Source organism: Jaculus jaculus, chromosome 12 (assembly GCF_020740685.1).
Source record: "Jaculus jaculus isolate mJacJac1 chromosome 12, mJacJac1.mat.Y.cur, whole genome shotgun sequence".
NCBI lineage: Eukaryota > Metazoa > Chordata > Mammalia > Rodentia > Dipodidae > Jaculus > Jaculus jaculus.
Window position 1 is genome coordinate 61232987 of NC_059113.1, and position 25334 is coordinate 61258320.

A 25334-nucleotide genomic window follows, 5' to 3' on the forward strand; every position below is an offset into this window, starting at 1 on the left:
TGTCTGATCTTTTTCTACTGGTGCAGTATTTCCAGCCTTGCTCATTTAAATGAACATTCTCAACCTTTTCACCAACTAGAACCAAGATAATCAGCCCTGCTTCCCACCTACACCTCCAGTAGTTCATCAGAGATTTTTGGCAGCGATTTTTTTATAACTTACTTTTGTGTGTGTGCACATGTATGAGAGCCTCTTTCTTCTGCAAACAAATGCCAGAAGCTTATACCACTTATATATATATATGAGATTAATTTATATATAAGTAAATAAATATTCATTTATATATACTTATATATATATACTTATATATAAGCAAATAAATATATAAGTAAATAAATAGTTATTTATTTATTTGAGAGAGGGAAAGAGACAAACAGAGAGAGAGAGTGGGCGCTCCAGGGCTTCCAGCCAGTGCAACCAAATTCCAGATGCATGCCACCTCATGCATCTGGCTTACATGGGTACTGGGGAACCAAACTGAGGTCCTTTGGCTTTGCAGGCAAGTGCCTTAATCACTAAGCCATTTCTCTAACCCTTACACCACTTTTTGCATCTGGTTTATGTGAGCTGCTGGCCAGGCAGGTTTTGCAAGCAACTGCCTTTAACCATTGAGCATCTTCTTAGCCCTAGGCAGTAATTTTAATTTTTTCGTGAGGGTGGGGGTTTGCAAGGAAGGGTCTCACTCTAGCCCATGCTGAACTGGAACTCACTGTAGTCTCAGGCTTGCCTCAAATTTATAGCATTCCTCCTCCCTCTGCCACCCAAGTGCTGGGATTAAAGATGTGTGCCACCACACCCAGTTTGATTTTAATGTTTTTGTTTATTATTTATTCATTTATTTGAGAACAGCAGACAGAGAGAGAAAGAGGCAGATAGAGAGAGAATGGGCGCACCAGGGCCTCCAACCACTGCAAATGAACTCCAGATGCATGCACCACCTTGTGCATCTGGCTTACGTGGGTCTTGGGAGAATACAAGTCTCAAGCTGGGGTCCTTAGGCTTCACAGACAAGCACTTAACTACTAAGCCATCTCTTTAGCCCCTGATTTTAATTTTTTGTTGTTTTTTTGTCATGTGTATTCATGTGGTTATATGCATGTTCATATGCACGTGGGCACACATATGTATGTATGGAGGCCAGAGATTGATGTTAGGTGTCTTCCTCATCACCACCTTATTATTATTATTGGAGCCAAAGTCTCTCATTGAACCTGGAACTCACCAGTTTGGCTAGGTTGGCTGCCCAGTGAGCCCAGGGATTTTCTTGTCTCCACCTTCCCAGGAGTGGCTTTTACATGAGCACTCTACTGACTAAGGCATCTCCCCCTCCCCTTTTTTGCCATGATGTCCCCCAGGCATAGGCCTATACCTGACATGGTAGGTTAATTCCAAACAGAAGTAGACAGAAAAAAAGAGTCCAAATGGGAGAAGAGACTGGGCCCATTTGATAGTTCATTGAAATGGTAAAAATGCATTGGGCTTAGTAGTATCACTAAAGACTTGAGAGGTTGGAAGATCTGGAATTCAAGGCCAACCTGGGCTGCATAAATTTGTTTCCAAACAAACAAACAAACAGAAGATGGGCATATAAGGGGCTGAGTGTGCAGTTCAGTAGTGGAGAGCTTGCCCAGTATGCATAAGGCCCTGGGTTCCATCCTTGGAACTGGGTGGGGTCAGGGAAGATGGGAGAAGTATGAACCCTCATCTTTTGTTTAGAGGAAGAATGAGAGAGCCCTGGCCCTCAGGCCCCTTCTTTAGAAGCCACAGTGGGAGTCAGTAACTGATGCCCTTAGTGGTCACTAGGACCCCAGGAAGGGATGGAGAAAGGGAAGGAAGCCAGCTCCTGGCCCAGCACTGGGAAAAGATAAAACAGTGCATATATAGATATATATACATATACACATATACATATGGCAAGAGGTGAGAGGTCCCCCAGGCAGTGACTTTTCATGGTCTCTGCCAACAAGGGAGTATATGACTATTCCCAAGCCTGGCATGCAAAACTCAAGACATTCATAGTCAGCCAGGCTCTCTAGCCACTCTCTTGGCCTTGCCCCAAGGGACCATGGAAAAAGCTCCTAAGAGGACACCAGTAGTGAAACACATCCTGGTGAGGAGACAATATTCAACTATCAGAAATATCACAGAACTTTAATGGGATGTAGTGGCACACATCTTTTTTTTTTTTTTTTTTTTTGGTTTTTTTTTTTCAAGGTAGGATCTCACTCTGGTCCAGGCTGGCCTGGAATTAGCTATGTAGTCTCAGGGTGGCCTTGAACTCTCGGTGATCCTCCTACCTCTGCCTCCCGAGTGCTGGGATTAAAGGCGTGCGCCACCACGCCTGGCTCAGTGGCACACATCTTTAATCCCAGTACTCAAGAGGCAGAGGTAGGACTGCCATGAGTTCAAGGCCAGGCCAGCCTGAGACTACATAGTGAATTTCCAGGTCAGTCTGAACTAGAGTAAGATCCTACCTCAAAAGAACAAAGCAAAACCAAAAAGAGGTCATTAGGCTTTGCAGGGCACCTTAACTGCTTAGCGGTTAAGGCGCATGCCTGCGAAGCCTAAGGACCCAGGTTCGATTTTCCAGGTGTCCCATGTAAGCCAGATGAAGATGGTGGTGCATGCAATCTGGGGTTCTTTTGCAGTGGCTAGAGGCCGTGGCATGCCCATTCTCATCCTCTCTCCCTCTGTCTCTAATAAATAAATAAATAAATAATCTAAATAAGAGGGAAAGAAAGAAAGGAGGGAGGAAAAGAAAAAGAAAACCAGTCAGGATAACAGGTCAGCAGGTGGTGGAGAAGCTCATTTGGATAAGAGAACAGAGAACAGTCTTTGAGGAGAGGCATTCTGTAAATCTAACTGAGGATGGCACCTGAACTTTCTGTTTGTTTGTTTTTTCTCACTCTAGCCCAAACTGACCTGGAACTCACTCCATAGTTCCAGGCTGGCCTCAAACTCACAGTGATCCTCCTACCTCTGCCTCTCCAGTGCTGGGATTAAAGGTGTGTGCCTGGCTAGCACCCTGAACTGTTTAAGGTGGTGATTCAGGAATAAAGTACTTGTCACTCAAGCCTGAGTACCCCGGTTTGTCCCTCACACCCCACATAAGCCAAAGACTGAGGCAGCCTTCTGTAACCCAGTGAGCCTACAATGAGAAGGGAGACAGAGGCAGAGATGGAGACAGGAGAATTTCTAGTTCACAAAAGGATTGGTAAACAATCAGAGACCCTACCTCAAATGAGGTGGAAACCACTGAGATTTATCCTCTGACCTCCACACATACTCTATGCAATGGGTATGCTCACACTGACACATACAATAAACAAGTATATTTTACAACTTTTTTCTTTTTAAATATTTTTTATTTATTTACTTGAGGCAGATTATGGGCATGCCAGGGCCATTTGCCCCTGCAAAAAATTCTCCAGACACATGTACCGCCTCATACATCTGGCTTTACTTGGGTACTGGGGAATTGAACTTGGGTTCACAGGTTTTCCCAGCAAAAGCCTTTAGCTGCCAAACCATCTCCCCAGCCCACTATTTGTGTGTGTGCACATGTTTCAGGTTATCTTGAGTTAGAGTGAGACCCTACCTCAAAAAAAGAGTTTGGGGGGGGGGATGCTGGGGAGATGGCTCAGCAGTTAAAGGTACTTGCTTACAAAAGTCTGATGGCCTGGGTTTGATCCCCCAATATCCACATAAAGCCAGATGTACAAAGTGGCCCATGTGTCTGGAGTTCTTTTGTAGTGGCAGGAGGCCCTGGTGTACCCATTCTCTCTCAAACATATACTCTCTCCCTCCTTGCAAATAAATAATTTTTTTTGAAGAAAGAAAAAAAAAGAGAGACTGTAAGATTTCACTTGGCCAATAGTAGTGTTCTGCTTTCAAAACTATTTTAGGGTCATGGATTGGCTCAGTGGGGAACGTGCCTTCCTAGCTCTGAGTTCAATCCCCAGTACCATATAAACTGGGTGAGTGATGCACATCTGTAATCACAGTATTTGGAAGGTGTAGGCAACAGAATCAGTCATTCGAGATCATCCTCAACTATGAGGTCAGCCTAGGACACATAAGACCCTATCATTAAAAAATGAATTACATCCAGGTGTGGTGGCATATGCCTTTAATCCCAGCACTGCAGAGGCAGAGTTAAGAGGATCACTGAGTTTGAGTCCACTATGGGACTACAGTGTGAGTTACTCTCACAAATTATAAGTTATACAAGTTATAAGGCCCTAAGGATGGGAATTTAAGAGATCCAAATGTGCCTATGTGGGAGAAGTGGAGCCATGTAGATGTGATCTGAATGTCCCATCTGCCTCTTAGAGTGACTCTAGGCAAGCTGAGTTCCATTTTCCCTATCTAAAATAGAATGAGTAAACCTAGAGGACTCCAACAGGCCCTTAATAGGCATTCTCTCAAAATGTGCCTAATAGCAAGTTAGGCTAGGGTCACAACAAACCACACTCCAAAATTGTCCAGACTCACTGAGGACATTAAGTCCCTGTCCATTCCTGAGGGACTGTGTTACAAAGGCTGGGACTCAGAAATGGGAAGCAGAAGAGGTAGGGTTGGGTAGTCCCACCAATTGGTAGAGGTCCCAAAAAAGAAGCAGAGTTGCTGGGTGTGGTGGCGCACACCTTTAATCCCAGCACTTGGGAGGCAGAGGTAGGAAGATCACAGTGAGTTTGAGGCTAACCTGAGATTACAAAGTGAAGTCCAGGTCAGCTTGGACTAGAGTGAGACCCTAACTCATAAAATAAAATTAAAAAAAAAAAAAGAGGAAAAAGAAGAAACAGGGCTGGAAAGATGGCTCAACAGTTAAGGCGCTTGCCTGCAAAGCCTAATGGCCCGGGTTCAGTTTACCCATGTAAAGCCAGATGCACAAAGTGGTGCATGCATCTGTAGTTTGCTGTGGCTAGATGACCTGGCAAGTCCATTCTCTCTCTTTCTGCTTGCAAATATATATATAATTTTATTTTTAAAGCAGAGCTGTGGAAATCAAGCCCAGCCTTGTGGGAGGGTTGTGAGGGGCTGAAGGATTCTTCACACTTGGTCAAATTATGCTCCCCTCGGGGTGGGGCAGAACCTAGTCTCAGAACCAGCTGGGTGGGGGTAAGCCAGTGAAAAGGAAAACAAGCTATACCTGAATATGAAAATACTGGTCTCCTTTCTGGCCCTCCATGTTTAGGAAGAGGGATGCTATGAAGTTAAGGACTTTCTCATACCTCTTCTCACAATGACCCCTCTGAATTTGTGCACAATGTGAAGCATAGGATATGATATGAACTTGGAAAGTTACAAATCATGCTCTTGAACTTTAACTGCAAAGATTCCAGTGAACCAAAAAGCATAAAAGCACTTCCCAGGCCAGGCCCTGGCTGTTCGGTTATGACTAGTGTCTCCCACTGCCCAGGACACTGTCTACACACACATTTTAAGAACAAATCTCTTTTGCCACATAAAAGTTTTTATTGAACTCAAACTCAGGGGCTCCAAAGCCTGAGGAAGACAAGGCTGGGGTTCTCACTTGAGGCCCAGGCTCTGCCCTAAAGCCCCATTCCCCACCTAACCTACTCTTTTGCCCTCTTCCTGACTCCAAGAAGGGTCTCAGCACCTACCAATCTAAGCTACCCTACTCTAATTAGTGACCCTCCCTTTCCCTCCCCCCTCCCCACCTAGCCCTTGGCCAAGGCAGAGACCCACCAAGAAGCATGCTGCTGCTGGAAGCAAGCAGCACGCATCTCTCCAAGTGCTTCCTGCAGCCTATCGGGCGTCCCTCCAGTCCCCCTTTCCCACGGGCTTCCAGGGCATGCAACCTCCTGCACCTTGGCCCCTCTTCTAGAATGCTCTACCTCTCTGCAGCTTTGCCACTATCCTCTCACACGGTTTCCTTCAGCTCCTTGTCCCCTTCTCTTCTGCCTACCACCTGCCCATCCCTGATGAGGCCGCAGTCAGCGCCGGCCGGCCGCGTGGGTCCGCTGGTGGCGGATGAGGTCCGAGCTCTGCGAGAAGGCCTTTCCGCAGTCGTCGCACTTGTAGGGCCGCTCGCCGCTGTGCACCCGGTGGTGCTGCAGCAGCGTGGACGAGCGGCAGAAGCCCTTGCCGCACACGGCGCAGCGGTAGGGCCGCTCGCCCGTGTGCGAGCGCTGGTGCTGGATGAGGGTGGAGGAGCGGTTGAAGGTCTTGCCGCAGTCAGGACAGCTGTACGTGCGGCCTGGCAGGTGGGTGCGGGCATGGATGGCCAGCACCGAGCTCTGGCCAAAGCGCTTGCCGCACTCCGGGCACTTGAAGGGCTTCTCTCGGGCGTGGCTGCGGGCGTGGGGGATAAGTGCTGATCGCTGCGAGAAGCTCTTGCCACAGATGCCACAGCTGAAAGGCCGCTGCCCAGTGTGCACCCTCTGGTGGCTGCGCAGGGACGAGTTCTGGCTGTAGCACTTGCCACACTCGGGGCAGCTGTAGGGCCGCTCGTGGCTGTGGGTGCGCTGGTGCCGCAGGAGGTAGGAGCTGTCGCCGAAGGCCTTGCCGCAGTGCGGGCACTTGTAGGGCTTCTGGCCCGAATGGGTGCGCTGGTGTCGAAGTAAGTAAGAGCTGTCGGCGAAGGCCTTGCCGCACCGGGGACACTTGTAGGGCCGCTCTCCCGTGTGGGTGCGCTGGTGTTTGATGAGGTCAGAGCTCTGGGAGAAGGCCTTGCTGCAGACCTCACATTTATAGGGCTTCTCACCAGTATGGATGCGCTGGTGCTGGATCAGGGTGGAACCCCGCCCAAAACTTTTCCCACAAATGCCACAGATGTTAGGCCGGGGTCCTTGCCCACCCCTGGCCCGACCACCCCGACGACCTGGACCCCGAAGGGTCCCTGTAAGATTCAGGGGATTTTGGAGCATCTCAAACTGGGGCGTCGCCAGCAGGGCCCCGGTAGGCATATCAAAAGATGGTCCTAGAGGCAGTGCTCCTGTGGGCTGCTCCCCAAGCCCCTGAGAGAAGGAGTCCAGGGGGTGAACATCTAGAGGGATGGTCAGGGGACTACTTCCCTCAGGGTTCAGAAGCACCTCTGATTCTTGCTGGAATTTGGAACTTTTAGCTTCAAATTCAGGGCTTTGGGTTTTGAACTTAAGGTTCTGAGAGTCATCCCCAGAGTTCTTGGGTTCATCCCCCAGACTCTGGGATTCGTACCTGGAGCTTTGAGATTCAAATTCAGGGCTCTGGGATTCATAGCCAGGACTCTTGGGATCATACCCAGGGCTACTGGGTTCATAGCCAGGACTCTTGGGATCATAACCAGGGCTTTGGGGTTCATACCTAGGGCTCTGGGATTCCAACTCAGGGCTCTGAGGATCTGATTCAGGGCTTCTGGGTGCAAACTCAGGGCTGGGAGGCACAAAACCAGGGCTTCGGGACTCAAACCCTGGGCTTTCTGGCTCAAACCTGGGGCTTTGGGATTCAAACTCTGGGCTTTGTGGCTCAAACCCTGGACTTTGGGGTTCAAGCCCAAAAGGTATTTCTTCAACTTCATAGTCCCCACTGCCTTCTTGCTGTGAAATTTCCTCTTCCTCATTCTCATTAGTGCTGCCTACAGAATGAGAGAATTACAGAAAATCCAGATTGTGTGGGGGCCTGGAAGGTCATTTAGTTCATTAGTTAACACAAAGTTCTATCCCCATCCCCAAGCAGGGTCTCTGGCTCTCCAGCAAGTGCTGAAATTCACAACCTCCTTACTGAAGACCCTGAACACCCAGTCCCCAGCCCCCCTCCCCAGTCCCAAGTATCCAAGACCCCCAGCCCTTTTCCCCCTCCCACGGACCACAGCCACTTCTCTCATTCCCAGGTACACTCCTAGTAGGAGGAGCCCCTCCCTCACCTTTGGGGGACCCTTCAGGGCTCCCCATTTCGTCAGGACTCTGCACATCCCGGAGCTTGCGGCCCCACGGCGATGCCTCCCGCTCCATCCCAGCCAGCTCCTGGTGTTGCGGCGGTGGCGATGGTGGACGATCCGGAGACAAGACTTGAGTGTCTGGAGACCCAAGCCCTAACCACCTGCCGGTTCAGCGCGCCCAGGAAACCCGGCGACCTGGCCAGGGCCCCGAAGGCCGGACGTCTTGACCCTGATCCTCTCCGGCCCTCGGGCCCCTCCCCTCCCCGCGACCCCGCCCCCTCCCAAGGTCTCTGCTTGTCCTGGGGTCCCCACTGGCCTCCACGCGCCGTGGCCTCAGAGATGAGGGGCTTGTCGACTCGCCCTGCCGCCCCCAGCCACGGCTCCCAGCCCGAGACCCCGCCGTCTCGCCCCCAGCCGGGGGCTGGGCTACTGCTCTCCGACCCCCCTCCCCCTGCACAGGAAGTGTCCGTCCGAGGCCAGTTCCCCCTGCTGGCTTGCGCCGCGGCCTCTCTAGGAGCGGCTGGAGGTGGAAACTCGTTGGCATTAACCCTGGACTGGATGGCCCGGGCCTTGGGAAGGGGGAGACCCGACGACCCGGAGCTGGCAGGAGGGGGCTAGAGCAGTCTGTCTCCCTGTATCTCGAGTCTCGATCTGCCCAGGGTCCTCCCGTCGGTCGAGGTCGAGGACCTGGCGTCCGTCAGCGCATGTGGTCAAGGGCGAGGCGACAAGTGAGACCAAGGTCAGCGAGAAGGAGCGACGCCTCCCGGCGCCAGCGGGGGAGGCGTCTAGCTCGGCTCCCCTCCCGAGCCCCCGGGGTCAGCTCCGACCGCATCTCGGGACCGAGGGCGGACTCCCCTCCGACCTCGCCGAGGCCCCGAGCCCGGAACCCGCTCGCGGCGCTCCATCCACGGCCCCGCGCCCCCTCCCCGCTCCCCAGCCCGCCCCGCCCCCAGGCTAACCGCGTTGCCAGAGAGACCGCCCCGCCCCCGCCCCGCCCCCGCGAGCCGCCCGCTTTCCGCATCAGCCCTGCGCCCGCGGCCGGCCTGCCTCCGTCCTGCCCCGCATCGACGTTCGCCAGGCACCGACTCAAGGGGCCGGCCGGTTCCACCTGTCTGAGAGTGGAGAGGAGGGTGCCACACGTCTACCTTCGCGCGTGATCGGGGCTGTCAAAACTTTTCCGCGCCATGGGTCCTCCATTATGTCTTTCTGAAGAATGTAAGGCGAAGGATCTGGCTTTCCTCACCGGCTCTCCTCTCCTACCTCCACACTGGCCTGCTGTCCACTCGCCCCCCCCCCCGCCCTCCACTTTCCTCAAAACCCGAGTTTAATTTAATCCCCGAGGACCTTAGTCTGTGACACACACACACACACACACACACACACACACACACACGAACTCCGCAGTCCTGTCTGGCTTGTGGAGGAAGGGAACCTGAGAACCCAGGCTTGATTGCTGAAGAAAGTGACCCTAGAAAGACAATATCATCCAATCCTGTCCTTTTTCTACCCTTCCAACAAAACAAGTTTGGGAGCATTTCTTGACAGTTAATGAACCAAGTCCTCCTGTTGGAATGATACAGCAGCCATGGGGTGTATATTTTCTTGGTGCCCAAGCCAAACAAATGAAGGGAAGAAACTGGTCGAAAATAAAAATGACACTTTCATTTCTCCTGAAAAAGAGAACGATTATTTGGAGACTGTCAAGTGGTAAAATACCAGAGAACCACAGGTGGTGGTGCAGGTCTGTAATCCCTACACTGGAGAGGCTGAAGCTGCTACAACCTGTCTGGGTAAAACAAAAGAAATAAAGGGCTGAAGATAAATGATATCAATAGAGGTTTATGTACAAAATCCAGATTTTTTTCCACAGTGAAGTGGTAGCATCTTTCTGCCATCCAAAAGAACAGCTTTCATCAGCATGCCTCTCTTCTATCACAATGTCTTTCCAAAAACCTTTGCTAAAAATGTCGCATGCTGTTATGGGATCTGGCTGCTGTATCATTCAAACAGGAGGACTTGGTTCATTAACTGCACAAATAAGACCACCAACTCGCAGAATGCTGGGTAAGGGCTGATGCATCAGGACTACACCCTAGAGGTCAGATTCTCTGAGTGCAGCCCCAAACTGCTGGAGAATCAGCTTTTACTGGAGAAAGCCGCCACAAGATGCTCATTGCAAAAACAGGATGAGAGTTAGACCACAAAGTTACATAAAGTTACTATTAAACAAGGGGGTCATTACCAAAAATATCATAAGGTATTTATTACATAGGTGGAACTGAGGCAAGAAGCATTCTATGCTACGTAATCACAAAGGTATTTAGAAACAGAGTTTGTGGTACATTGCACAGAGAGGTCATTCCATTCCTTATGGAGTGGATAACAGGATAACCTGCATTTTGCAATAAGGCCTGTGGTAATTCCTGAAACCTCTCCTTTATTTGTCAGGAAGATCAACTTGGGTGGTGACCTCCATTATGTGTGTCTAAAGGCAAGGGCTGCGCAGGGGGATGTTTAACCAGGTCTGTTGTGTCCCTCTACATTCCCTTTTCCCTTTCCCCCTCTGATATGACACTAAGTCAAATCCTTGACTCGTGAAGAACAGTGTCTAGGGTGTTTTTATCTAAGGGATTGCATTGCATCCACAATACCATGAGTTTAACAGAACTTGTCCTATTATTTACATATTTACTTAGAGCATTAATAATGCAGGGTCCTATGGTAAGGCCTAAAAGCAGTAGTATCAGGATGCCAGCATTACAAGAGACAAGGGAAGTTTGCCATGGAGACCAACTAAACACAGACTGAAACCAATTATTAGTGGCTCGTCTCTGTTTCTGAGGTTCTCTTTCCTTGAGATTCCCTCTAATGCCAGTGTATTTCAGATTATTCCTGACTGATAAGCATAAAAGCGACAAGTTTCACCTAAACCCATACATAGACCCCCTTGTGTCATTTAAAGTAAGTCTAATCCTCTTCTATTTTGTCCCCTCTACTTTCACGGCCATTGGAGTAGTTAGGATGACCTGGTGTGGGCCCTGCCAGTTGGGGGGGGGGGCAACATCTCAGTATGGTATCTCTTGATCCAAACTCTCTTACTGGGTTGAAAGGGAAAGGGGGCAAATAGGGAATGTCTGAAAAGCAGCCGTGACTGCCGGAACAATGGACTTCTGTACTCTGTGAAACTCGGATAGAACGAAGAAGCCTTTCACTAGTAACATCTGTTCAAGACCGATCTGGATCATACCCATACATAATTTTTTTTCCGTTTTTGAGGTAGGGTTTCACTCTAGCTCAGGCTGACCTGGAATTCACTATGTAGTCTCAGGGTGGCCTCAAACTCATGGCAATCCACCTACCTCTCTGCCTTTCCGGTGCTGGGATTAAAGGCATGCAGCACCACACCCGGCTCCCATACATTATTTTATTTTATTTTTTCACCAGTCCCCATACCTAATTTTAAGTGGAGTAATTTCTTTTACATAAGGGGTACACCTGGCCCTTAACAGGGCAAAGGGAAGGAGTCCCATCCAGTCTTTGCCAGTCTCTAGGGTTGATTTAGTTAAAGTCTCCTTTAGGGACCGATTCTTTTTTTTTTCATTTTTTTCTTTTTTTTGTTTGTTTGTTTGGTGGGTTGGTTGGTTGGTTGGTTTTTTTTCATTTTTCGAGGTAGGGTCTCACTTTGGTTCAGGCTGACCTAGAATTCACTATGTAGTCTCAGGGTGGCCTCGAACTCTCTGTGATCCTCCTACCTCCACCTCCTGAGTGCTGGGATTAAAGGCGTGCACCACCATGCCCAGTTTTTTGTTTGTTTTTTTTTTAACCTGTCCTAAGCTTTGGGGATGATAGGCACAATGTAGTTTCCAATTAATCCCCAAACGTCTTGTCAATTCCCTAGTGACTTTTGACACAAATGCAGGTCCATTATCTGATCCTATCCTGAGGTGCAACCCATAGTGGGGAATTATCTCCTCTAACAATTTCTTAGTCACTACTTGGGCTGTCTCAGACTTGGTGGGGAAAGCTTCCAACTATCCTGAGACGCTATCAACATAAACAAGTAAATATCTATATCCATACTGACCTGGCTTTCCCTCTGTGAAATCTACTTCCCAATGTCCACCTGGCTCTGTTCCCTGCTCTCTTGTCCCCATTGGTGGTACCTTACCAGAGGAGGCATTTGTCTGTGGCAGGCCTGACAGCGGGTGGTGATGTCTTTGAAGATTGAGTCCATACTGGGAAAGAAAAACTCTTTTCTTATTAGTTCAGTTAACTTGTTTCAGAAGTGAGTTCTTTCATGCAGTTGTTTAGTCAGTCTTTGTTCCAGGGCTTGAGGCAGCAACATTTTGTAGCTGGTGCCATCTTTGTGGAGTCTTTCCTTTATCAGGTGAGAGGTGAGCTACAGGTCCTTCTCTGTGTATGTTGGCTGCTCCGGAAGAGTGGGTGCCAGGAGAGTGACCAGACAATCTGAAGGATGCTGAGAGGCAGCACTCTTTGCTTCAAGGTCTGTCAATCTATTTCCTCTTGTTTCCGTGGTCTCCCCCTTTTCATGACCAGACTGTGGATTATGGCCACTTTAGCAGGTGCCCAAATGGCAGCCAATAAGTATGGAATTTTATTTTATTTTTTTGTTTTTGTTTTTGTTCGAGGTAGGGTCTCACTCTAGCTCAGGCTAACCTGGAACTTACTATGTAGTCTCAGGGTGGTCTTGAAATCATGGCAGTCCTCCTACCTCTGCCTCCCGAGTGCTGGGATTAAAGGCGTGTGCCACCATGCCCAGACAGAATTTTATTTTTAATGTCTTTACCTTCTGAGATGATGTCCCCTTGGGTAGGGGCTTAGCCCACAGGGTTTCTTCCATGGTCACCATAGTCACTCATACATACCTGATTCCATCCAGGACAAAGCTGCTGCCATCAAAATACATCACCAGTGCTGGGCATGGTGGCACATGACTTTAATGCCAGCACTCAAGAGGCAGAGGTAGGAGGATGGCCATGAGTTCCTGGCCACCCTGAGACTACATAGTGAGTTCCAGATCAGCCTGGACTAGAGTGAGACCCTACTTGGAAAAACAAAACAAAACACAAAATCATCAGATTAGGGTCTGGCCAGGCCTCATCTGTCAGGTCCTGGCGGAGTCCCTGGAAGGCGGAGGTGATCTCTAGGCAGTCATGCAGAGGAGCTAAAGCTTTGTCACTTTCTGGCAGCAGGGAGAGGCTACATTCAAAGTCTCGGTCTGGTGAAATTGTATCCTTGGCTGATCTAAGAGCAAGGATTGCTGAGTGGTTAAGGCGCTTGCTGGGAAGCCTAAAGACCCAGGTTCAATTCCCCGGTACCCATGTAAGCCAATGCACAAAGTGGTACGTGCATCTGGAGTTCATTTACAGTGGCTGGAAGTCCTGGTGTGCCCATTCTCGTTCTCTCTCTCTTTCTGCCTCTTCTTCTCATATAAATAAGTAAAAATAAAAAATTAGAAATTAAAGAAAAGAAAAAGCTGGGCATGGTGGTGTACGCCTTTAATCCCAGCACTAAGGAGGCAGAGGAAGGAGCATCGCTGTGAGTTCGAGGCCACTCTGAGACTACATAGTGAATTGTGAATTCCAGGTCAGCCTGGGCTAGAGTGAGACCCTACCTCAAAAAAAAAAAAAAAAAAAAAAAAAAGAGAGAGAGAGAGAGAGAGAGAAAGAGAGAGAGAGAGAGAGAGAGAGAGAGAGAGAGAGAGAGAGAGAAGAAAAAAAGAAAGACAGTGTGGGGATGCAGTTCGGTGACATAGCACTTCCCTAACATGCTCAAGGCCCTGAGTTCAATACCCAGCACTGGAAGCCAAATTTGTTGTTGTTGTTATTGTTGTTTGTTTGTTTGTATTTTGAGGTAGGGTCTCACTTTAGTCCAGATTGACCTGGAATTCACTCTGTAGTTCCAGGCTGGCCTCAAACTCACAGCAATCCTCCTACCTCTGCTTCCTGAGTGCTAGGATTAAAGGTGTGGGTCATTATGTTCAGGTAATTTATTTTTTCAAAGTGTAATCATTTCTATCCTTTTTCTTTTCTTTCCTTCCATGCATGCTAGGCAAGCACTCCCCAGCTCCTTCTCTCCATTTTCACAAGACAAGAACCAAGCAGATTTACACTCTCTCCAGTTTGCCTTGATAATAGGAATGCCCTTACTCAGTAGCAGCCACATTCAGCCATGGGTGAAGATGCCTGCTTTATGGGGAAGCTTTGTCATTCCACCATGATTCTGACCACATAACCTTTTCAGTCTTCACCCAGACCATCAGCAGGAACTTCTGTCCACTTCAATGAGCTTCTCACTGCCAGTGACTGGGGAAGAGATACTCATCTTTACTTGGCTGATTATTTAGGGGGTGCCATGAAAAAGAACAATAGCTACACTTCAAAAAGACACCCAGGACTGGAGAGATGGCCTAGCAGTTAAGGCATTTGCCTGCAAATCCAAAGGACCCAGGTTCAATTTTCCAGGACCCACGTAAGTCACATGCACAAGGTGGCACATGTGTTTGGAGTTCGTTTGCAGTGGCTGGAGGCCCTGGAGCACCCGTTCTCTTTCTCTCTCCTTCCCGCCCTCCCTCTTACACTCTCACAAATAAATAAATTAAAATTAAAATAATTTAAAGAAAACACCCCATGTAATGTGGCAGAAAGGCCTTACTTTGGAAATATAATCACTGGGCTAGGGAGATGGCTTATTGGATAAAGCACTTGCCATGCAAGCATGAGGACCAGAGTTTGGATTGCCAGCACCCATGTAAATGCTGGGCAGGGCGTAGTGGTCAATCTTCAGTCCCAGCACTCAGAAGACACAGACAGGATACTCAGGGCAAGCTGGTGAGGTAGACTAGCTGTATTGTTAGAGACCCTCCCTGCTTTAGTAAAATAAAGAGCAATCAAGGAAGATGCCTGACATCAACCTCTGACCTCCAATTGCATGTGCACACATGTGCCCACACATATATAAATATACATACATGCACACACACACATGTAAAATAAATAAATATATATGTCTTTGTTTTATTTTGTTTTTTCTTTTCTTTTCTTTTCTTTTTTTTTGTTTTTTTTTTTTGAGGCAGGGTCTCACTCTAGCCCAGGCTGACCTGGAATTCACTATGGAGTCTCAGGGTGGCTTCAAATTCACGGCAATCTTCCTACCTCTGCCTCCCGAGTGCTGGGATTAAAGGCATGCACCACCATGCCCGGCAAATAAATATATTTTTATTTATTTGAGAGAGAGAAAAATAGGGAGGGAGGGAGAGAGAGAATGGGCACGCCAAGGCCTGTAGCCACTATAAATGAATGCCAGATGCATCTGGCTTACATGGGTCTAGGGGAATCAAACCTGGATCCTTTGGCTTTGCAGGCAAATGCTTTAACCGCTAAACCAGTCAGGCATGGTGGCATATGCCTTTAATCCCAGCACTCAGGAGGCAGAGGTAGGTGGATTGCCAAGAGTTCAAGGCCACCCTGAGACTACATAGTGAATTCCAGGTCAGCCTGAGCTAAGCAAGACCCTGCCTCCAAAAAAAAAAAAAATACATACATACATACATACATACATACATACATACATATATATATATATATACACACACATACATACATACATACACACACATACACACACACATACATAATGACTATTCTGTTCAATGTTCTGTATCTGTAGGTTCTCTATCCACTGACTCAACCAAGTGTGAATAAAAAATATTTGGGCTATTGGGCTGGAGAGATGGCTTAGCGGTTAAGTGCTTGCCTGTGAAGCCTAAGGACCCCGGTTCGAGGCTCAGTTCCCCAGGTCCCACGTTAGCCACTGCTCACCCTGAAGCTGCTGCTGCCGAGTCTGCCGCTGCTGCCGCTCCTGGGTCTGCTGCTGCTGGGGCCGCTGGTACCGGTGCTGGAGCCGCTGATGTTGCTGCCGAACTCTGCTCCTGCTTGGGTCCCGCTGTTGGCGTGGCCGGGTCCTGGGCCGCTGCTCTGTTCGCCAGAGCTGGGCTCAGGCGGTGGGGGAGGGGAGGGAGCCGCAGCTGCTCTGGTTCTCTCGCTGCTCCACGTGTTCTTCTACCTCGCGGTCTGCTCCTCTGTTGCTCACTGCCGCTCTCCCCTCACTGCGGAGAGCGCGGTGTGAGGGAAAGCGCCCGCACCTGGCTTTTCCTGCGGCTGGAGCCGAGTCTGGCAGCTTTCTGGTGCGCCACGGCCACGGCGGTTGGCTGAGCTGCCGGAGCCGCTTTTCCCGCCTGTGCAGGCTCTGGATGCTCTGGAACTCTTCTACTTCTCTGCTGCCGCTTCAATTTCCTGTACACCTCACTTTTTAGTAAAAGTGTGTATTTTGCTGAGTATTTTTGGTCTTTTTCCCCCCTAGGCTGCTTTGGCGTGGTACCTACACCGCCATCTTAACCGGAAGTCTCTGTAATTTCTTTTTTTGTTGTTGGTCTATCTTTGCCTGGTTTTGGTATCAGGGTGATGCTGGCCTCATAGAAAGAATTTGGTAGATTCCTTCTTTTTCTCTTTTATGGAAAAGCTTAAGAAGCAATGCTGTTAGTTCTTCCCTGAAGGTCTGGTAAAATTCAGCAGTGAATCCATCTGGGCCTGGGCTTTTTTTAGTTGGGAGATTTTTGAAAACTGTTCAGATGTCCATGCTTGTTACAGGTCTATTTAAGTGATTAATCTCATCTTGATTTAATTTAGGTAGGTCATATAAATCAAGGAACTCATCCATTTCTTTCAGATTTTCATACTTTGTGGAGTATATGTTTTTATAGTATGTCCCTAAGATTTTTTGAATTTCTCTGGAATCTGTTATGATGTTACCTTTTTCATCTCTAATTTTATTAATTTGTGTCTCTTCTCTCTTCTTTTGGTCAGATTTGCTAAGGATTTATCAATCTTGTTTATCCTTTCAAAGAACCAACTCTTTGTTTCATTGATTCTTTGGATTGTTTTTGTTGTTGTTTCTATTTCATTAATTTCTTCCCTAATCTTTATTATTTCTTCCCGTCTACTGATTTTTGGTTTGCCTTGTTCTTCTTTTTCCAAGGCTTTAAGGTGAAGCATTAAGTTATTTACTTGCGACTTTTCTAATTTCTTATTATAGGCACTTAAAGCTATAAATTTCCCTCTTAGGACTGCCTTCATTGTGTCCCAGAAATTTTGGTATGTTGTGTTCTCATTATCATTTGACTCTATACATTTTTTGATTTCCTTCTTGATTTCTTCATTGACCCATTCATCATTTAGTAGTGTGTGGTTTAATTTCCATGATTTTGTGTATGCTCTGTAGTCTTTCTTGCTATTGATTTGTACTTTGGTTCCATTGTGGTCACATAGAATGCAAGGAATTATTTCAATTGTCCTGTATTTGTTAAGATTTGCTTTCTGGGGCTGGAGAGATGGCTTGGTGGTTAAGCACTTGCCTGTGAAGCCTAAGGACCCTGGTTGAAGGCTCAATTCTCCAGGACCCACATTAGCCAGATGCACAAAGGGGTTCATGCATCTGGAGGCCCTGGCGTGCCCATTCTCTGTCTGTCTATCTGCCTCTTTCTCTCTCTGTCCATTGCTTTCAAATAAATAAATAAAAATAAGCAAAAAAAAATTTTTTTATTTTTTTTAAAAGATTTGTTTTCTGTCCTAATATATGGTCTATTTTAGAGAATGCTCCAGATGCTGCTGGAAAGAATGCATATTCTGCAGCATTTGTATTAAATGTCCTGTAGATATCTGTTAGGTCCATTCCTTCTATGACCTCATTGTGTCCAGATGCCTTTCTGTTTATTTTTGCCCTGGATGACCTGTCAATTGATGAGAGTGAGGTGTTGAAGTCACCCACTACCACTGTGTTTGGTGTTATCTGTGACATTAGTTCTAATAGCATTTGTTGATGAATCTGGGGGCTCCCATGTTAGGTGCATATATGTTTAGGATTGTAATGTCCTCCTGTTGGAGTGTGCCTTTAATCAATATATAGTGACCTTCCTTATGTTTCTTAACTTATGTTGGACTGAAGTCTACCTTGTCAGATATTAGGATAGCAACCCCTGCTTATTTTCTAGGTCCATTTGCTTGAAACACCATTTTCCAAACTTTCATCCTAAGGCAGTGTCCATCCTTTGTAGAAAGGTGGGTTTCTTGGAGGCAAAAAATTGAAGGTTCCTGCTTTTTAACCCAGTCTGTGAACCTATGCCTTTTGGTTGGGGCAGTGAGGCCATTGATATTAAGAGATAATATTGAAAGGTGTGTACACATTTTGGCCATTTTTTGTAGTTCTTCTGGTTTTACCTTTGCTCTCTTGTGTTAACTAGTATGTGAGTATTGTTTGTGTTTTTCCAGTTCCTTATTTGTGTGCTTTTCTTTTTCTTCAGCATGGGGGATTCTTTCAAGTATTTTCTGTAGAGCTGGTTTTGTCTTCAAATACTCCTTTAGCTTGCTTTTGTCGTGGAATGTACTTATTTCTCCATCTATTTGAATGGATAGTTTTGCAGGATAAAGTAACCTTGGTTGACAGTTGTTATCTTTCAGGACTTGGAATACATCACTCCAAGCCCTTCTGGCTTTTAAAGTTTGTGTTGAGTAATCTGCTGTCATCCTGATGGGCTTGCCTTTGTAGGTAACTTGATTTTTCTCTCTGACTGCTTTCAATATTTTTTCTTTGTTTGATGTGTTTGGTAGTTTGATTATAATATGGCGAGGAGAGGTTCTTTCCAGGTTTTGTCTGGCTGGTGTTCTAAAGAATTCCTGTATCTGCATTGGCATCTCTTTCCCAATTTGGAGGAAGTTTTCTTCTATGATTTTGTTGAAGATGCCTACTATGCCTTTGGAGTGAAATTCTTCCCCTTCTACTACGCCCCAAATTCTTTTTTTTTTAATAATTTTTAAAAATTTTTGTTTTTTTTATTTTTTTATTTGAGTGTGACAGAGAGAGAGAGAGAGAGAATGGGCACGCCAGGGTTTCCAGCCACTGCTAACGAACTCCAGATGCATGTGCCCCCTTGTGCATCTGACTAACGTGGGTCCTGGGTAATCGAGCCTCGAACCAGAGTCCTTAGGCTTCATAGGCAAGCGCTTAACCACTAAGCCATCTCTCCAGGCCATGCCCTGAATTCTTATGCTTGATCTTTTCATAGTGTCCCGAATATCTTGAAATTCCTACTCTTACTTTTCTATTAGTTTGTCTTTCTCTTTGTTGGACTGTATTAGATCTTCCACCTGGTCTTTGAGCTTAGATATTCTGTCCTCTCCTTCATCCATTCTACTGGTGAGATTTTCTACAGGGTGCTTTTATTTCATTAACTGTGTTCTTCATTGCTAGTAATTCTGACTTGTTTTTCTTTATTATTTCTATTTCCTTATTTATGTCTAGTATTGACCTCTTTATTTCATTAAATTGGTGTCCTATGTTTTCTTTGATTCCTTTGACTTCCTCTTTGATTTCTTCTTTGACTTCTTTGAACATATTTACAATCATTCTATTGAAATCTTTCTCAGGCATTTCCTCTAACTCGTTCTCACTGGAGATCATTTCTGATGTATTAACACTTTTTGGTGGGTTTATATTGTCTTGATATTTGGTGTTTCTTGTGTTATATTGTATATATTTTTTCATCCTGGATTATTTAATGATTGGATTTTCTAGTTAGCTGGGTATTATTAGATGTCTCAGACAATCTGATGTTATATAACTTCAGGGTAGGAGCTTAAGGCTTTAGGTGTGGCTCTCAAGACTCTCAGGGTATTTATCCAAGAGTAGGTATTATGACAACCATATCCTCTAACTGTCCCTTAGGGTGTGTGGTGCCCCACCCACACCCTTAATCCTGACGACAAGGAGGTTAAGATTTCTGACCTGTTGAGGGTTCCAAGTCAGCTTGTGACCAGATGAGACCCTTCCCTGGTGTAATCCTAGTTATCTCTGTTCCTGCTTGGTCCCACTGTTGGTTCAAGTAGGTGTGGCCGGGTCCCTGGACCACTGCTCTGTTTGCTGGAGCTGGGTACTGTCGGTGGGGGAGGGGAGGCTGCCGATGCTGCTCTAGTTCTCCTGCTGTTCCACGTGGTCTTCTACCTTGTGATCTGCTCCTCTGTAGTCCACTGCTATTCTCCCTTCACGTTTCTTGAGTTTGCGGAGAGCTCCAGTGTGAGTGGAAAATCCCCTTACCTGGCTTTTCCTGCAGCTCAAGCCAAGCCTGGTGGCTTTCTCTTGTGCCACCATCGCTACCGCGGTTGGCGGACCTGCCGGAGCTGCTTCTGCCTGCCTGTGTGGGCTCTGGATGCTCTGGATCTCACCTACTTCTGCACTGCTGTTTCAATTTCCTATACACCTCACATTTTAGTAAAAGTGTATATTTTGCTGAGGGTTTTTTTTTGGGGGGGTGGCTTTTTCCCCCTAGGCTGCTTTGGCGTGGTACCTACACCACCATCTTAACCAGAAGTCTATTTAATTATTTGATTAAAATTAGAAACATTGGCTGGAGAAATGCCTTAGTGGTTGAGGCACTTGCCTGCAAAGCCAAATAACCTACTTAGACCACATGCACAAGGTGGTGCATGCATCTGGAGCTCATTTGCAGGGGCTGGATGCCCTGGTGCACCCATCTTCTCTCTGTATGCCTCTTTCTCTCTGGTGAGATGTGGGGTGGAGGCAGCACCAGCAGAGCCCCCAGCCACCTCCCCGGTTGCTCCACAATGGTGCCCTTGCCATAGCACAGGTGCAGCCTTCACGAAGATGGCAGCCAGCTGGGCTCATGACCTTTGCTCCTTTGTGGCATTTCTGGGTCCCTTTGTCTGCTTGCCCTCATCCAACATGGCCACAGTGGCTACACATGCCACAGAATCCCATGTACTCACAAGCCAGGGCTTGCTGAATGGAGGGCACAACTCTGCCTCTGTGCATCTGGAAGTTACTTGAAGCTCTTATAAGGTTTGGGAGTGACCAAGACCATGCAAACCACTCTGAGGCAATGATGAAAGCTTTGATTTGGGAAAAGCATGAGCTGCTGCGGCTGATTATCAAAAGCAGAGCACAGCCAACCTACGTTTTCAGGTAGTGGACTTTATAGGGCTTTTTCAGTTGGAGGGAGGTTAGGAAGGAAAAATAACTTGTTTGTTAAATTGAATGGAAAAGGTCCTTTAATCCCAGAATTTAGGAGAGGTAGGAGGACTGCCATGAATTTGAGGCCACCCTAAGAATACAGAGTGAATTACAGGTCAGCCTGGCTAGAATGAGACCCTATCTTGAAAAAAACAAAACAATGAGTAGCTATTGTGGTGCCATCCCATAGTGCTGGTATCTCTAAAATCCTGGCATCTCCTCTGCAACCCATGGTTCATCTTCACAGTTCCATGCCATGGTTCTTCATGGCCACTATGCAGGAACTATGACCTTTATCCACATCACTGAAAAAACATGTTGCAAATCCAATAACTTCCTTTTTACTACATTTATCATACTTTCACAACCAGTACCAGGTGGCCCACCAAATTTGTTAATCCAGGGGGCAATTAAGACACCTTGGAGGAGCTGAAAACTTCCGTATTTTCCCTCAGTCCCCCTCAGCACTCATCCTATGTCCCAATGCAGAGCAACTAGCCCAATACCCAGTGGTGGTAATCTCTTAAACAGCTACAGCTAGAGCAGCAGTCCCTCTCTTCCATCATACACACTAGACCATTACAAATCCAGGTTCTCAGGACTAAGGCAGCATGCAGCTTTTTTTTGTTTGTTGGTTTGTTTTGTTTTTTTCGAGGTAGGGTCTCACTCTAGCCCAGGCTGACCTGGAATTCACTATGTAGTCTCAGGGTGGCTTCGAATTCACGGCGATCCTCCTACCTCTGCCTCCCAAGTGTTTGAATTAAAGATGTGCGCCCATGCCAGGCTAGCATGCAACTTTTTTTTTTTATAGCATGCAACTTTTAACTCAGTTCCTGGCAAAGTCTTTTTCCCCCTCTGGAATTTCATAAATCAAACCTCCACAGTCCATAGTTCTCTCTGACTTCAAAGTCTCACCAGAATAGTTCATAAGCTCTGTTTATAGCACACAGGGCTTCTCTAGCCCAAAGTTCCAAATCTGTCCATATCTTCCTTCCACAAAATTTGCAAAAGACTAGGAAAGCCAATGGTCAGTTCATTGCATCAATGGCCTCACTTCTTGGCACCAATTCTCTATAGCAGTAACCTTCTTATTGCTGGAGATAAACACCTGACCAGAAGCAGCTTATGAGAGGGAGGAAAAGGTTTTTTTTCTGGCTTACAGGTTCAAGGAGAAGATCCATCATCATAGGGATAGCATAGTGAGCAGCCAGTAGGTGAGGGAAGTTAGGTATGCTGGCTTTGACAATAGGACCTTGAGCTGCAATACCACAAGATCTGTCCCAAGTAACCTCCTACAGCAAGGCTCCACCTCCCAAACTACCACCATCTGGTGATCAAGTATTCAAAACACATGAGGCTATGGGGGACATGTTATATTCAAATACTGCAGAAGGTAAGCAAAAAAAGGGATCAGAGGGCTGAAGAGATGGCTCAGCAGTTAAGGTGCTTGCATGCAAAGCCTAATGACCCAAGTTCAATTCCCCAGTACCCACATAAAGCCAGACGCACAAAGTGGCACATGCATCTGGAGTTTGCAGCAGCTATTGGGGAAGACAGAGAAGGGCTGTGACCAGGCATGTGAGCCTCTGCTGTTACAGCTAGAGGGTACTTATGGGGCAGTAGGGGCACTGGAATTCTTTGGTTGCAGGACTGTCCACCTTGCCTCAGGGCCTGGGCCACTTCAGGGAACTGGCAATCAAACAGGTGGTTTGGGCCATTCTAGGAAAGTGATAATTGGAATGGTTGGTCTGCATCACTCTTGGGAAACAGAGAGTTACAAAGAAATGGCAATCAAGTCCAAAAATAGAAATATTCTGGTTCTAACAAGTAGGCATTATTATTGTTGTTGTTGCTGTTTTATTTTTATTTTTTAATTTTATTTTTTTTTTAAATTATTTATTTATTTATTTATTTGAGAGCGACAGACACAGAGAGAAAGACAGATAGAGGGAGAGAGAGAATGGGCGCGCCAGGGCTTCCAGCCTCTGCAAACGAACTCCAGACGCGTGTGCCCCCTTGTGCATCTGGCTAACGTGGGACCTGGGGAACCGAGCCTTGAACTGGGGTCCTTAGGCTTCACAGGCAAGCGCTTAACCGCTAAGCCATCTCTCCAGCCCGCTGTTTTATTTTTAAAGTGAGAATGAGTGAGAGAAAGAAAATTGGCATGCCAGGGCCTCAGCCACTGCAATCAAATTCCAGGTGTTTGTGCCACCTAGTGCACATGTACTACCTTACCCTTGTGTCACCTTTGTGCATCTGGCTTACATGGGTCCTGGGGAATCACACCTGGGTCCTTTGGCTTTGCAGGCAACCACCTTAACCATATCTCCAGCCCTCTTTCTCTTCTTTGGATGCCAGTGGAAATGCCAAGCATGCTTGTCCTGACACTTCAGGGTGTTTCCACCTTTATATTCCCAGCTCGAGTTTGTTTGCAATGGCCAAAGATCCTGGCATGCCCATTCTCTATCTTCCTCTTTCTCTCTTAAATAAATAAATAAAAGCAAGAAAGCTCCCAAGTTAGAGTGGCCCCTTACAGGAAAATCCCCACAGCAATCTGGGTCAGTTCTTCTAACTTTCAAGATGTAAATTAGACATCCAGCTGGGATGAGCCTTATTGCCAGGTTGAAGTATACATGGGTAAGCTCTGTGATAGTAGAGAAAACATGGCATGAACAGAGGCTGGTCATCATCTCCTGGCCAACATCAGGTGGATAACAGCAGCAGGAGAATGTACCCAACATTGGCAAGGAGAAGCTGGCTATAACACCCACAAACCCACCCCCAACAATACACCACCTCCAGCAAGGCTCCAGTTACCAAATTACCACCAGCTGGGGGACCACGCACTCAGAACACATGAATTTATGGGGCACACCTGACTCAAACCACCACAGTGGGGGACCTTGATTTGTTGGTGGGCCAGGAAACAGAGTTCAGACTCAGAAAGAACCCACCAGTGGGATATGGGGGAGCCAGTGGAAAGATTTCTTAGAAGGAGGAAGCAGGAAGCAGCTCTTGATCTCCATGTTGAGTCAGACTGAGTTTCCCTTTTAGTCTTGCTGGGGCAGGTTGGCATCTGTGTTCTGTTAGACCTATATCTCAAAATAAATAACTAACTAACTTCCTCAAAAGATTATCTTGTACACCAGGCATGGCTCATGTCTTTAACCAGCACTTTGTAGGCAGAGATAGGATGGTTGCCATGAGTTAGAGGCCACCTTGAGATGACATAGTGAATTCCAGGGCAGCTTGGGCTAGAGTGAGACCCTACCTCTAACCCCCCACAAAAAAAGACTACTTTTGCCTTAGCTCCATCATTATATGCAACAAGGAACATGCAAATATCTGGGGAAGAATTTATCGCAACCACAAATTCAAACACTGAAGAGAACTCATTTGTAAAGTATATTAGGTTTGACACTTTAGTGCAAATGCCCAGAAAGAACATGGGACAGGAGAGTTCCCCACCTGAAGCCACTGTCCTTTATGACCACCTCTAGGCCTTAGACACCAAATAATGCCAACAATGGTTTGCCACACGTCTCCTTGGCAGATGGCTCATTTACACTAGCTAGACCACAGCATACTGGAATGAGTTTCCCCTGTGGGGACCTGCTCAAGATGTGTCCTCTATTCTGAGGAATCCACAGTCAGTGGGCAGCTCCTTTACTAGGCTCTGGCATCAGAGTAACTCCATCTCTGAGGAGCAGGAGATATATAAGCAGGAAAACAGGACACTCAGAGAGAGACAATAATCCAGAAAGAAAAGCTAGTTAGGCAAGTGGGACTCACTCTAACGGGATTGTGAGCATGGGCCAAGGAATAAATTCAGTCTACATGCAGCTTTTTTGACCTGACTCTCTGCTCTTCTCTCTCTTTCTCCCTCTCTCTTTTAGTAAAATAAAAAACAGGCATAGGCTGGGAAGATGGTTTAGTCAATTTGGTGATTGTTGTGCCAGCATGAGGACCTCAGTTTGGATTCTCAGCAGACATATAAAAGCCAGACACAGAAATATGCACCTACAATCCTGAAGGAGGAACAGGACCAAGATAACTTTCTTAATATTTGTTTTTATTTTTATTTATTTGAGAGAGAGAGAGAGAGAGAGAATGGGTACGCCAGGGCCTCCAGCCACTGCAAACACTCCAGACACCTGTGCCATTTTGTGCATCTGGCCTACGTGGGTCCTAGGGAATTGAACCTGGGTCCTTTGGCTTTGCAAGCAAACATCTTAACCATTAAGCCATCTCTCTAGCCCTGTACTTCCTTCCCTTTTCTTTCAATCTTTTTTTTTAAAATTTTTTATTTATTTATTTGAGAGAGACAGACACAGACAGAAAGACAGATAGA

General features: G+C 46.8%; 1 protein-coding gene across 1 annotated transcript; it reads right to left on the reverse strand.

Annotated features, from left to right (window-relative positions):
* Positions 1-5458: 5458 nt before the first annotated feature.
* Positions 5459-8760, reverse strand: Znf768 (zinc finger protein 768). The gene is made up of 2 exons (XM_004671070.2): positions 7868-8760; positions 5459-7579 (listed from the first exon to the last, which is right to left on the reverse strand). The coding sequence occupies exons 1-2, from the start codon at positions 7953-7955 to the stop codon at positions 5961-5963; spliced, it is 1707 nt and encodes a 568-aa protein (XP_004671127.1). The 5' UTR covers positions 7956-8760; the 3' UTR covers positions 5459-5960.
* Between the last annotated feature and the right edge of the window lie 16574 nt (positions 8761-25334).

Excerpts from the sequence above, each read along its gene's own strand:
- Znf768 (XM_004671070.2), bottom strand. The coding sequence starts at position 7,955 with ATGGAGCGGGAGGCATCGCCGTGGGGCCGCAAGCTCCGGGATGTGCAG. Across the intron at positions 7,580-7,867 it reads CCCTGAAGGGTCCCCCAAAG|GCAGCACTAATGAGAATGAG; the intron begins GTGAGGGAGGGG and ends CTCATTCTGTAG.